The 12,938-nt window shown below is 58.3% G+C and overlaps 1 protein-coding gene across 13 annotated transcripts in view; it reads right to left on the bottom strand.

Annotated features, from left to right (window-relative positions):
- The window catches only part of NRXN2 (neurexin 2), a 93,610-nt gene that overhangs the window by 7,701 nt on the left and 72,971 nt on the right, over positions 1-12,938 (bottom strand). For 7 of the 13 annotated variants that reach the window (XM_037146414.2, XM_037146416.2, XM_037146418.2 and 4 more), the window contains 3 exons: positions 9,557-9,646; positions 5,981-6,306; positions 3,678-3,756 (listed from right to left, as the gene is read on the bottom strand). In XM_037146414.2, the coding sequence (XP_037002309.2) occupies positions 3,678-3,756; positions 5,981-6,306; positions 9,557-9,646 (495 nt within the window). The remainder of the gene's footprint in view (positions 1-3,677; positions 3,757-5,980; positions 6,307-9,556; positions 9,647-12,938) is intronic. The other 6 variants (XM_037146419.2, XM_037146415.2, XM_053659107.1 and 3 more) reach the window with 1 other exon arrangement.

Genomic DNA, 12,938 nt, shown 5'->3' with positions numbered 1-12,938 from the left:
AACGTCTATGAGCAACTGCATGGCAGTGTGTTCAGGGTCTTCAGGTCTGGGCACATGCATGCGCTTGTGAACTGAACACAGATGTGGGATTCTGGGCACCTGAGGACACATATGCATGGCTCTCAATGGCTTTAAGCATGTGTGTGTACATGCTCAGACCCGAACATACATGAGCATCATGTCTAAAATGAATGCTCCTAGAGGCCTGAGCATGTGCATGTCATTCCAAACATCTGGTGTGTCTCTATAGGTGTGTGCAAGTGTGCTGCAGGGTTTGCACATGTGCAGCACTGAGCATATCACATGCCTTGGCGCACGAGACACACTGCATGTGCACTTTTGTGTCGCTGAGCATACGTGTAAGTATGAAGCAGTGGGTCTGAGCAGGGGGCACCGGTGAGTCCATGGCTGTGTGCAGGAACATTTGCAGCTCTAAGCACACGTGTGCAAGACTGTAGCTCTGAGTGCATGTGTGTTTCTCCATGGGACTGTATGTATACATGGATTTGTGCTGCTGTGGGTCTCAATAGCCATTCTGTGTACCAATGTCTGGGGTTCTGAGCACATGTGTTACTTAAGTTCTAAGCGTGTTCAGGTCTCTGCCTGTGTGGATATGAATGGCCTGCACTGTTCTAGGTTTGAACATATGTGTACCTGTACAAGTGGGCCCATGTGGGCTTGCTGATAGGTCTGTGTGCTTCTGGTCAGATGTGTGTGCACAGGCATGTGTGCACATGTAGATGTGTGCCTCTGTGGGTCTGAGCCCGTGCGCACTTCCCGTGTGTCTCAGCAGGTACAAACGCAGATCCCTACAGGGCCAGGCCCATAACAAGATGTGTGGGGCGGGCCGGCTGGGACAGTGAGCAGTGGGGGCCCGTTACCAACTACGCAGTGCACGGCGCCCGGAAGGCACTCCCCCTCAAAAGAAGGGGGAAACAATACTGCTTGACTGGGTTGCCAACCTCATGTAAGATAACCATGTTAGATGATGGTCTCCCCAAGCTGGGGGCAGGGGCGTAGGGCCCAGGGCCTGTGCAGGGGCCCAGGGCCAGGGACAGGGTGGAAAGATGAGCAGGGATGATCCTAGCTTCACACCTGGCCTGAGCGGAGGATCCAGACAGGTGGGAAGGCAAATACCCTGGGCTCAGCCCTGGGGCAGTGGCTGTCTCGAACCAGTCTAATACTGACCTTGGAGCCCAAGCAAGCCGGGTCCTCTACTAGACAAGAAGCCCTCCTGACCTGGGGGCACAGGAAGTATGTGTGTCTCCGCCCTGGGTCACTCCCGGTGCGGGACAACACGGTCTAGATCAACCCAGGGAATGCTAGAGTTGCCCTGGTTCTTGACTGGCTGCCAATCCCAGTAACAAGAATCCAACCTGAAGCATTTTAAGTGGCATAAATGTGAAAGAGCAAATGCCCACTCGTGTGGGGGGACCACCTATGGCTCTAGTTGGTTTCCCCTGGGGGCTCAAGCATGCAGTATGCCTTCTCTCCCCTCCTATTTTTAAAGTCGAGGAGAGCCAAGCTAGACCACCAACCTGTCCCTACCCCCAGCCTCTCTTCTTCTACCTGCCACCCTCCCATCACACACTCAGCCCTTTTCCCAGGAGGAGCTGCCCAGCCACCCATGCAGTCTACTTCGGCCCCTCCTCACTCCCTTGTCCCAACGAAGCCCACCTGTGCACACACTCAGCGTCACACCCAGGCCCCTAACGAGACTCGGGGCTGGGGCTGGGGCTGGGCAGCTAGAACTTGGGTGGACTGTGCGTGGCTCTCATGTGGTCCAGTGCGCCTGTCTGTGTGGTGGCCTTCCGGCCCAACTCTCCTCTCTGCAGGGTCCAGGGAGAGCAGAGACACCTCCTCTCACCCTGGCAGTTCCCATCCCAGAGTGTGTGCACATAGGCACACACGTGTAAACACATATAGTGGGGCCGAGGACCCCTTTCTCATGACCCACGCGGCCCTTAGTCCCCTGAGCCCTATCCCGGGGTTCTCATGGACCATCCATCACAGCCACTCCAGCAGATCTGGGCTAGAGGCCCTGTGCCCCCACGGGAAACCTCGGTCAGTGACGAGTCAGAGGGGACAGGGCACAGTGTAGGAGGAGTGCCATGTTGAAGCTTCCAGGTGCCCAAAGCAATGGTGGAGTGTAAGGGTGCATTCCGAGCCAAGACCCCCCAGGGGGGCAGGGGAGCAGCCCCAACAAAGGGGCCTCCCCGTGGTGGTGGGCTTCTGTTCCAGGAAGCACAGGCCCTGTGCTGTGGATGGGGAGGTCTTTCCAGCCCAGCAGCCCAAGCCTCCCCAAGGTCCCAGGGCCAGGGACCACTGGAAAGAGGCCCCTCAGCGCTGTTCTACCCGGGGCACACAGAGAACAGTCGGACTTTGGCCTCTGGGTCTGGAGGCCTGCACCCTGGAAACCCCCTGCCCTTGGTCTCTGGAAGCGGAGCCTCTGCCTCGAGGCTCCAGCCACAACCCTTCCATGGCTGTAGCCTACCCTCAGCCTCAGCGTCTCCCCTGGGCCTGGCAGACCCCCCCAAGCCCACCCCCTAGGCCAGATTCACAGGACATACCCAGGCCACCCTGCCCGCCTCAGCAACCACCTCACCTCTCTTATCCTGCATGTACCTGCCCCAACCTCTAGCCTTCCGGTACCAACAGCCCACCCACTCCAAGGTAATCAGAAGTTTCTGGAATCCCAAGCAAAGGATGTGTACTCCCTTGGGCTCATCCAGGCTTCCACTAAGGCCCAGGCTCCCTGGATGGGAAGCCTGGTCCTTCCCCCATCGCCACCGCCAGCCTCAAGCACAATGACCTCAGCTCCTCAGCCACCCTCCCTGCCTGCTCAGACCCACCGCACCCACCGTGCTGCTCCACGCCCCGAAGTTCTCAGTCGGCACTCCAGGCCCTCCCCACTTTGCCAGTCTGGTCTCTCTCTGGGGCTGCACCCTTGACTCCAACTGGAAGGAGCACGCACAGGCTGGAATGTCACCCCCAGGAAGCGCTTGCTCCCAGCCCTGCTCTCACCTACTGTAACTCTCCCGCTGGAAATCTGCACCAGACCTCAGGTCCCAATCTCCCCAGGGGGCCACATGTCCGGCCAAGGGGTACCTCCCACCCGGCTGGGCACCAAGCTGCTGTGCAGTAACCGCCCTGGCTTGGCAGCACTGGCAGAATGTCCGTCCCCCTCCCTGAGACTGGGCGGGAGGAGGCCTCAGGATCCGGCAGAAACCCTCCTCTACTAGTGACCAGGAGAATACCAGGCTCAGGGACTGACGGGAGTTGCAGTTCTGGACCCGAGAGCTGATGGAAGTTGTAGTTCCCAAACCTACATTCCTCATCTCCTCTCCCCCAGGACTTATGGGAGATGCAGTAACTCAACTTTCTAGGGAAAAGTCTCCTCATTCCCTCCCAGCACCCCTTGGCTCTTAACCCCAGGACCCCAAGCTAAGGACCTCACTACCTCTGAGGGCTGGGGCACCAAAAGGCCAGAAACTGCCTCTCCAGAGGGCACCTGAGGGACCAGGGTGGGGCCCAGTAGGAAGGGTAGAGCTCTAAGGGAAAGCCAAGGCCTAGCAGCAGGCCCCTTGGGCTTGGGCCAGGTGGAAGGGACAGTCGCCCCTCCCTCCCGTCAGCTTCGCAGTGGGCCCCGGGGCAGGGGAGGGGGGAAAGGCACTCACCAGTACTGGGCTCACACTCCTCTAGGTCCTCGTCATCGCTCGGACACTCAGCCGAGGCCACCAGGAGGTCATCTGTGTTCTGAGGGTGAGAGGAGGGGTGGGGAAAGAAGAGGGTTCCAGGCTGGGTCAGTAGACCCCCACAGCCACCTCTTGAGGTGAGGGATGGCATGGGGGACAGGGCCCTGGGCCGAGACACACACCCTGGCCCATGTCCAGCTCTCTCATCACTTGGTGGGTGACTGAGGGCCTTCGTTTCCCTTGTTCCAAAGGGAAACTAAATAGCTCCCGCCAAGCAGTGGCTCCCCGTGGCTCCTGGGGATCGATGAGACAGCAGCATGTCCAGACATCTGGGGAGACTGGACGACACACTTGGGGCCTCAGGGCTAGATCAAGGGGACCCAGGGACATTGGCAAGACAAGGCACTGGGCCTCCAGAGGTCAGCATGGGCAGGGCAGGGAGCAGGACCTGGAGTTTGCTTGGCTGTAGCCTCACAACCCCATCACCCTCATCTTTCTCCCAAGCCCGTTCCCTGAGCCGGGAACCAGGCTGCACACAATAATTAGGGCTGTGGTTGTCATGACAACGGGAGTCGGCTTTGTCAGCATTTTCTCTCCTCCTGATCACAAAGAAAGAGAATCCCCAAGATGAGTGAGTGTAAGGGGGAGGGATCCTCAGAGGGGTGTCAGGGGAGAGACCTAGGGAGGGAAACCCAGAGTCCAGGCAGGAAGAGAGACTGAGACTGACGGGTGTTGGAGAAGCCTGGGGTGGGGAAGGGATGAAAGGGTTACACCCTGCCCCTTCCCCACCCCTGATCCTCAGATACTGCTGCCCACCCCCAAGGCCTTGGCAGGGCCTGGAGGACCCATTTTTAGTCTGTATCCTTGCCCCCTCTTCACCAGCCTCCCCTGTGGGGGCTTCTCCAGCATAGCTGTGACCCCTAGAGGTCCAACCCCTCTCTTTCACCTGATGGTCTGCCCATCATCCTCCCACTGAACCTGGACGGCTCTTCTAGCCTGTGTTTAGAGGGCACTGGGTGTGTTGGGTGCCTAGCCTGGGGTAGAGCCAGGCCTTTTTCCCAGGGCAAGGCCTGGCAGTTGAACCCCATTGGTGTACTGGGCAGTGAAGGCAGAGGGGAAGGAGGCCCAGGCTTATCATTCCTGACTGGAGTTGGCCGGAGCTTGATGGCACAGCCTGGCCAAGATAAGGGGGCCTGGATGGAGCTCAGTGAGCCCAGCCCCTCACCTACAGAGGCTAAAGACGGTCTCATGCTGAAGGCAGGACACATCCCCATGTGGCCTCCAGACCCCTCTCTCACCCTGGGAGGACAGAGGTCCCTCTAGGCGCAGAGGCCCAATTGCCAGAGCAATGTGGGACCGAAGAAGCTTGGGCAGTGGGGGCAGGGTGACTAACCCAGGTCTCGTGTGTCTGGCTGGAGCACTCCAGGTACCAACAGTTAGAAAACTCAGCCGGGCCCTGAAGCTGCTTCAGTAAGTCACATATGCTCAATGGCTTCGCCCACCAGGAAAGCCAGGCCTGCCCTGCCCCAGGAGGGTTTCATTCTCCATGTACAGCCCCTTCTGGTGTTCCTCTGGGTATAAGGGAAGATAAACTCAAATCCTGGGCTTGCCCGGACCCAGGGAGAGCACCTGCACAGGTGGGGTGGACTCCGGGGGAGGATAAAGCACCAGGGGACTGTCTGCATGGACAACCACAGAGGACACTGAGACCTTCTACACAGTGATGCCCGCTCAAGGTCACAGGACTTGTGACAGCAAGGGACTGGACTTGCGTTCCCACTGCAGGGACTCCAACCATCAGGAAGAGGTTGCTCTAAGCCTCCACCAGTCCCGGGAGAGGGGCTGCCACCCCCAGCTGACCCTGTAGCCCCTCCAGTGCTGTCACCTCTGTGCCATGCCCAGAGCAATGCTATCCTGGTTCCATCTGTCTCCCACTTGCTGCCCACGCAGCACTGAGCACGGCTTTTGTTATGCAATGGGCAGGGACATCGTTCCACCCTCACCCTGAGTCCAGACTTCCTCCCTCTTAGGTGGGGTAGTCATCCCTGGTCCAGCTGGGGTATCAAACTGCCCCTCAACTCTGAGAATGGCCCCATGGAAATGGTGGCCACCTCCACATCTGGGGTCACCAGAGCAAAGGACACTTCAAGAAAGGAGACCTTGCCCGCTGCATCTGAACCATCACCATGACAAGGACAGCAGCCTCCAAGATTCCCCCATGAAGATATCAGTCCAGTGCCCCATTCAAAGCTCCAGCACTTGTCCACCAGCTGGAGGGCCCTCACCTGGGTGGTGCTGTCCCTCAGCGTTGGGGAGCGGCCCCGGCGTGTGGTGGTAGTGGCCATGGTGGTGGTGGTTTCCATGATGGTGGTGGCCATGTCTGCCAGCAGGGTGGTGGCCGTGGTCTCCGCGCTGAGCAGCACAGACGGCCCCTCCCCCACCAGGCGCAGGTGGCCCTCGGTCCGCACATTGGGGTCGCTCTCGGCGGCCAGCGCCAGCACCTTGAGCCCATTGTAGTAGAGGCCAGACACCTGGCCCTGGAAGGGGCGGCCCTGATCCCGGCCCCCGATCTTAATGGCAGCCTGGCTGTTGAAGATGGTCAGCTGGCGGCCTGGTGGGGAGGGGAATGGGCAAGGGTGACAGACAGAGGGACAAGCAGTGGGGGGAGACCAGAAAAGGATGGGGAGAATGGAGAAGAGCCAGAGGAGGGAAGAGGAGTCAAGGTGAAAACCAGTGAGTAGGGTGGGGGTGGGGGGGGAGAAACGAGGAAGGGGCAGACACCAAAGGGAAAGTCCTTGTCAGCCACAGCCCCCAACTCAGCCAAGTGGGGACCCCAGGGGAGAAGGTCCCCAGGGCACACATGGGCTGGGAAGGGGGCCAGCTCCCCGCTCTGCCCACCATGCTCATGCCTCCAACCTTCCTACCCCCTCTCCTCGCCTGCTCCAGGGGCATCACACCCCCCTCCTTTCCCGTCCCTCAGTTTGGTCCCCGTCTTCACCCCCTGCTCCCCCAAGCACCCCATACCCAGCTCCAAGCCACGGAGCACTCAGAAGCAGCAGATAGAGCACACACAGAAGCAGAGACAGAGAAGGCAACCGCCAGGCTGGGGGTCAGTGCGTGTCAGGCAGAGAGGGAGGTGAGGCCAGGGGATGGACAGGACAGTGCGTGGGAGGAGGACAGTGCGAGGGTGGGGGAAGCCACGAGGACCTCACTCTGCCCTCCCGGCCACCACAAGGCCCTCTGACCTCTGGCCAGGCTCCCCTCTCCTCCTCCCCTCCAGGCCCCACAACGCCCGGGCATCAGGCCTTGGAGAGCAGAGGCCTTCCTCCCTGCCCGGATGTGCAAGCACAGAGCTGGAAAACGTTAAAGGGACCTTTCTTCGCTCACTGACAGCCAAAAACAAAAGCGCTCCAGCTCCAGTCTCACTCCTCACTCAGCAGTTCAACCTCCGAATTCCCACCTGGGTGGGTTTTTGCTGTTCTGTTTGGTTTTAATGGATCTGGGGGTCGGTTTAACCCTCTGAGTTTGTTGCTTTGGTTTGGTTTTTAGAAAAAATATTTATTATGTTTAAGTTTAGATTTAACTTTGGTTTTGGTGTTGCTTATTTCGGGGAGGGAGGGGCGCAGAACTACTATGCTGCCCCCTGCTCCTCCGGGCCTTCGGCTGCTGGCTCTGGGGGGTTTAAGACCTGGCTTAGCCCTTGTTAGCTTCTGGTTAGTGCCTCGTTAAAGATCTGGTTTAGAGTTAGGTGCTTGGAAGCCCTGCCCCTAAAACCTGGGCTGAGGACAGTCCAACTTGTGAAACCCACACCCTCTTTCGAAACACGTATCCCTGGGACACCCACCCTTCTCCTGCCTGGCCTCCAGCCAAAGGCCAGCCTCGGGCGCGTCTGCACGGTCCCGTCTGCACGGTCCCCTCCAGTCAGCCTCCCTGCCTCCTCCAGCACCTCCCTCAGCCCTGGAGCAGCGCCTCCATCTCACAAACGGGGGCTGGGGGTGCTGGGGCCCCGGAAGCTGGGCACTAATGGTGGCGAGAGAAGGTTCATAGTCAAACAGGTTTGGGAAGGAAACATTTCACAAATAAACAACAGGTTTCCTTCTCATGGGACTTCCCAGAGCCTTTAGAAAACCAATGTCCCCGTGCCTCCCCCAGCAGGAAGAGACGGGATTCAGCAGCTCCCAAGCTCACTTCACAAGTCCCTTGACTGTGAAGCATCTCATGGGACTCAAGCTTCACAGGACATATTTTGGAACTGGAAAGTGGATTAATTCAATAAATATTTATTGAGCACCTCCCATACGCCAGGTGCTGACAGTGAAATAATCCCTCCAAGGATGCCGAGCCTGTTCTCCAACACTCTCCTGCTCCTTACTGCATTCACTCTCACAGCACCCCTCGTGAGCGAGGCTGAGAGGGCGTCCCTGTCCTTTCCTCCCGAGAAGGGAACTGAGGCTCAGGAAGGTGTTGACCCTCTTGACTAAGGCACGTAACAGGTGAGTTCCTCCGTCCACAGTTGGGGAAATACTAGAATATTTAGCCTAGTATTTCACTTCGTAAAAGAGGAGCTAGTGCCCTGAAGAGAAGGTGTAACCACGTGCTGGTGGAGGGCAGCCGGGTTCCCGTCACCAGGCTGAGCTCTTCCCTAGTCTGGACCGCAAGTCCTACCCTGCCTCCCCCACCACCCGTAATGCCTGTCCTGCTCTCCCTACCCCCTGGGGTCACAAGTTGTCCCAGCCTCAGCCCATGCTGCTCCCTTGGCCTCTCTAATTCCGGGAGAGGGAGGTGGGTAATAAAGAGGAAGCTATGTGGGTTAGCAAACTAGGCCCCTCTGGCCCCACCTGCCATGAACTCCTCAAAGGGTTAAAGTTCGCCCCGCTGGAGAGAGCCACCCAGTGTGGCTGGGGGCTGTAGGTTTTAGCGATGTCTGTTACAGTCCCTTTAACTTTTTGTCCTGTTCCGGATTTATCACATCTGGTTATCAGCAAGTTTAGTCCCCGCTGGCTGTATGGGGGCTGGAAGTGGCGTTTGGGGGTTTTAGTTGGGGGAGGCCCCAGTGGACATTTAAAAGCACAGTTATCAGCTGGTTAGATGGAGGTTTAACAGTGATACTTCCCCCCTAGAGTTTAGCCTTAGAGGTACAGAGCTCGCCCCCTCTCCAAAGGGAATGGGATGGCTTTGCCCTTGGCCCCAACTTCCCTTGGTGACAAGTGGCCTTCTCCCTCATACCCAGCAGCGCCTCTGTCCTCAGACACCCCAGTGTGGTGGCTCCCTCCTGCCCTCTCCCCTCACTCCTCCCCCAGCCCAGCCACTTCTGAGGGGCCTCCTGGGCCATGGCGGGCTACTGCAGACATGGTCCTACAGCCACTCTCCTGGGGGGTGGCTTTTCCAGTAGGACCTGAAGCCCCCACTCTTTCCTCTTCTCTTCAGATGAAGTCTTCCTACCCTTCTCTGGATCCTAGAATCAGCATTTCCTGTGCCCCAAAGCCTTTCTGCTTCTCACGCACTGTAGCCCTTGGCCGGCCCTTTACAGAAACTCCGAGCTGACCACTACCCTCCCTCCTGCGTCCCAGCCTGCTTCATGCAGTGGCTCGGGAATCTCAGATTGTCCTAGTCCCATTTCAAGCTTAGGAAGAGACGAGAACTCTTGTAGGAGATCCCCCGCCCCTGCCCAAAACCGCCACCCTACAAGACACAGACCCTTGACTACAGAGGGAAAGGGGGCCTCCTGGAGGGACAATGGTCCCTTCTCTAGGGGGTGGGCGACGGGAAAGGCATGGATGGGGAAAGAGAGAGCTCTGCACCTTTAAGATAGTGGTTTTAAAGTTAATTAATTAATTAATTAATTAATTCTGGTTAATTACCTTTGTCGAGCAGCCACTCATCTACTACTCGACCAAGCCGGTAGGGGATTCTCTGTCTAGCAATCGCCAGGCGCTCGTTATCAAAGTTTCCTTGGAAAAGTTTAGAAAGACAGTAGGTTTCTCAGGCGGCGAAGTCCAAAGGAGTGAGAAAAGTAATTATGCATTTCTCAGGAGACTCAGAGAAGCAGCAACATCCGACGGACAGGGGCAAGGTCCACCCAAGGCGGGAGAGGAAACGCTGGGTCCCTGGTCCTCCCGCCTCCTCCCCTAGGCTCCCAGCCGGAGCCGGCCCCACCCTGGGGGCAGGAGTGACCCAAAGAAAAAGACAGGGACGGAGAAGAAAAGGAAAGGGAAATGACAGAAAAGGCAGCTGGAAGGTCAAAGGTCAGAGGTTAAATGGGTTTGTCTGTGCTCGAGCTGTTGGCCCTCTTCCTTCCCGATCCCAGAGTGGGGCAGCAGGCAGGCGGGAGGGGCATTTAGCAGGTTTAAGTTAGGGGGTGGGCGGCCTCTACGGCCCAGATGGTTACTGCGTTTAGAGGGTGGTTTAGAAGTGGGAGGGGCAGGTTAAGCAGGGGTTTATGCGGCATTTAGGGGGGGTGGCCCGACACACTCATTTAACAGTGAGATTTAAAAATCACTTCTCCAAGCTGGTCTCGGATCCCTTCACCTTCCTCGATCAACTCCCAGCTTTCCCCTCACCTCCCACACCTCCCCACAGCCCTGGCCCCACCACCAGCTTCCACCTTCAACCCCCAGCCCCACCCTGAAGACCCCCAAGCCCACCGCTGCCCTCACTGCAGGCGCTCCAGGTCTCTCACCCTGGTCCCGGCTCCTGTCTATCTACCGGCACCACTGCGGGCGACCTCCCAGTGTGGTGCCTGGAGTGGCAGCTGGACCGTCACCCTGCAGCTCCACCCACCCCTCTTCCCTTCTCTCCAGGATCTCTGCGCCATTTCACCTCCTCTTCCTCCAGTGTCCCCTGCCTGCTGGTGCCCTCAGTCCTCCTCTGCCTGGGGGCACCCTGCTCTCCTCCCGCCGCAGCTCCGCTCCTGAGACCTTCAGGCTCCTCTCTGCTCAGGTCCCCTCTCCTCTCTGCCCTGTGGGCCCAGCCCAGCTCCTGACCCCTCTCACTCACAAGCCTTCCTCCTTCAGGCTCTGCCCCCACACTCCCTAACCCACACCCTCTCAATCCTCAGCTGGTCACCTGGTTGTGCACCTGTCCCTCTCCACTCGCCATTCTGCAGGCCCCGCAGACAGTGTGTGTGTGTGTGTGTGTGTGTGTGTGTGTGTACAGAAGTTTGTCAGTGTGCCCAGGAGCTCCACATGCTCCTCCCTCACTGTGGGCTCTAGGTGATCACAGTCGGCAGCCGTAGAAATGCCAACAATTTCCTTTGGGAGTCTGGCCACTCTTCCCTTGGAAACCACTTACATACTACTCAGTAACACACACTTTGGGTAGTGGAAGGCTTTTCCTCTCATCTCCCACTGCACAACTGCGCTCGCCTGCCCAGCAATGCCCAGACGTGGGCCCGGGCCTGCCTACAGACACGTGCCTTGAACAAGTCCACCGCACATGTGCACAGCGGTGCCCCTTTGGGTGATTATGAGGCCACGAGACACTGCCTTCTCTACATATTCAGGTCACTCATGTTTCAGTCAACGATGGATCATTTGTTCATTTAGTCACTCAACAAACATTTCTTGAGTGCCTGCTCTGTTCCTGGTGCTGGGTATGAGAGATGGAAAGATAAAGGCCTAGTCCTGGCCCAACACGAGCCAAGCCGGGGAACTGGCAAGTAACTAGCAGTGTTCGGTGTTCTGTTACAGGTAACACAGGGCACCCCATCCTGGGGGTCATGGTAGGGGTGGGAGGGGCCAAAGAAGACACTGAAGGAGGAAAGGAGAAGTCAGGCAGGGAAGGGAGGGAGGGGAAGTTCATGGGCAGAGGGAGAGGGGCAGGAGGCACTCAAGGACCTACCTGCACTGGGGTACTTGTGTGTGTGTGCGTGTTTATCTGTGTATTTGTCCGTGTGTGTCCTAAGAGGAAAGGAAGGACATACATCTGCCTCACTGTGCTCACAAGGATTCTAATAAATGCTGTTTGCTGAACCCCTCCTCTACACCATGCCATTCTAGCACTTGCCTTGGCTTATCTCAAAAATTCTCACAGGACTGCCATGAGGCAGGTATCACGCCCACTTTCAGAGGTGGGTGCTGGCATTCAGAGAGGCTAGAAGACTCTGCAAGGCCACACAGCTTGTCAGGAGGAGATCCTGGACTGCAAGCCAGGTCCTGCCGACTTGAGGTCCCTGGGCTCTGTCTCTGGGCTCCCTTTGCATCTGGGCGCCAGGGCTCTCCTCCCAGGCATGCTGCTAACCTGGCCTGCTGCTAACCTGGCCTGCTGCTGTGGCTCAGGATGACACTCAACTTCTGCAGAGGACCTGCTCACAGTGCACACAGGCAGCCACCCGGCCCTCGGGTTCCTCTGTTTGCAGGTGAGGGGGCACCAGCAGTCTTTGCCACTTTGCCCAGACAGGGTCCCCGAGCAGGGGAGGGCAGGCGTGACTCCTCCAGCCTTGACTCTGGCCTGCTGGACTCTGCAGGGAGACTCGGGACCTGAGCTGTGACTCCATGTGGTGAGGCCTTCATGCCACCTCCCCACCGCAGTCCAGCCCCGTCCAGCGAAGCCTGGTATGCGCACTGCTGTGAAGATCGCTCTGATGGGCATGCAGCTGAGAGGGAGACAGAGAGGTAGCTGCCCACGGGCAGCATCTGTGCACGTGTGGGACTTAGCACAGGCACGCCTGTGTGTCTGAGCGGCCTCACACACACACCCTGAGCCCTGGCGTAGGGCTGGGGTCCTTGGCAGGGCTTTTATTCCTTGTGTCTGTCTGACCAGAAGAATAGGTGTTTGTGGCCATCGGGTGTCTGGAGTTGGCCCGTGTGTCCATCGGCCTCTGTGTTCATTAGTGGGCCATGTGGCCCTCCAGGCCCAGGCACTGCCCGAGAAGGTCTGGGTACCAGCTTGCACGGGCTCTGTGAGATGTGAGCCCACACGGGCACCTTTCTTCCGGCCTAAGCGAGCCCGTGAGGGTTTGCACATCTGCACCTTTCATTGTCTTTCTTCCCTCACTCTTCTTGGTCAGCATGGGGCGACTTCTCTGCCTCCTCCTCAGCTGTCATTTCTAGCTAAGAGAGGGACCGGGGCCGTGCCTCGCAGACACAGCCAGCCTCCACCTCTTTTCTCACTGGCTGTGTCTGTGCGACAGCGTCTCCATATCTCTCAGCCTCGCTCCCAGAGCCGCCTCTGCGTCTGCGGGTGTCTCGGGGACCGTTCCACACCCCTCCATCGCACCCCTCCGTCGCTGCTCCTCTGGCCCAC

The sequence above is a fragment of the Artibeus jamaicensis genome, unplaced genomic scaffold (genome assembly GCF_021234435.1).
Source record: "Artibeus jamaicensis isolate MK-2021 breed Jamaican fruit bat unplaced genomic scaffold, CSHL_Jam_final scaffold_614, whole genome shotgun sequence".
NCBI classification, from domain to species: domain Eukaryota; kingdom Metazoa; phylum Chordata; class Mammalia; order Chiroptera; family Phyllostomidae; genus Artibeus; species Artibeus jamaicensis.
Note: the sequence above shows the minus strand (reverse complement) of the source record. Positions and strands in the feature narration are given on the sequence as shown.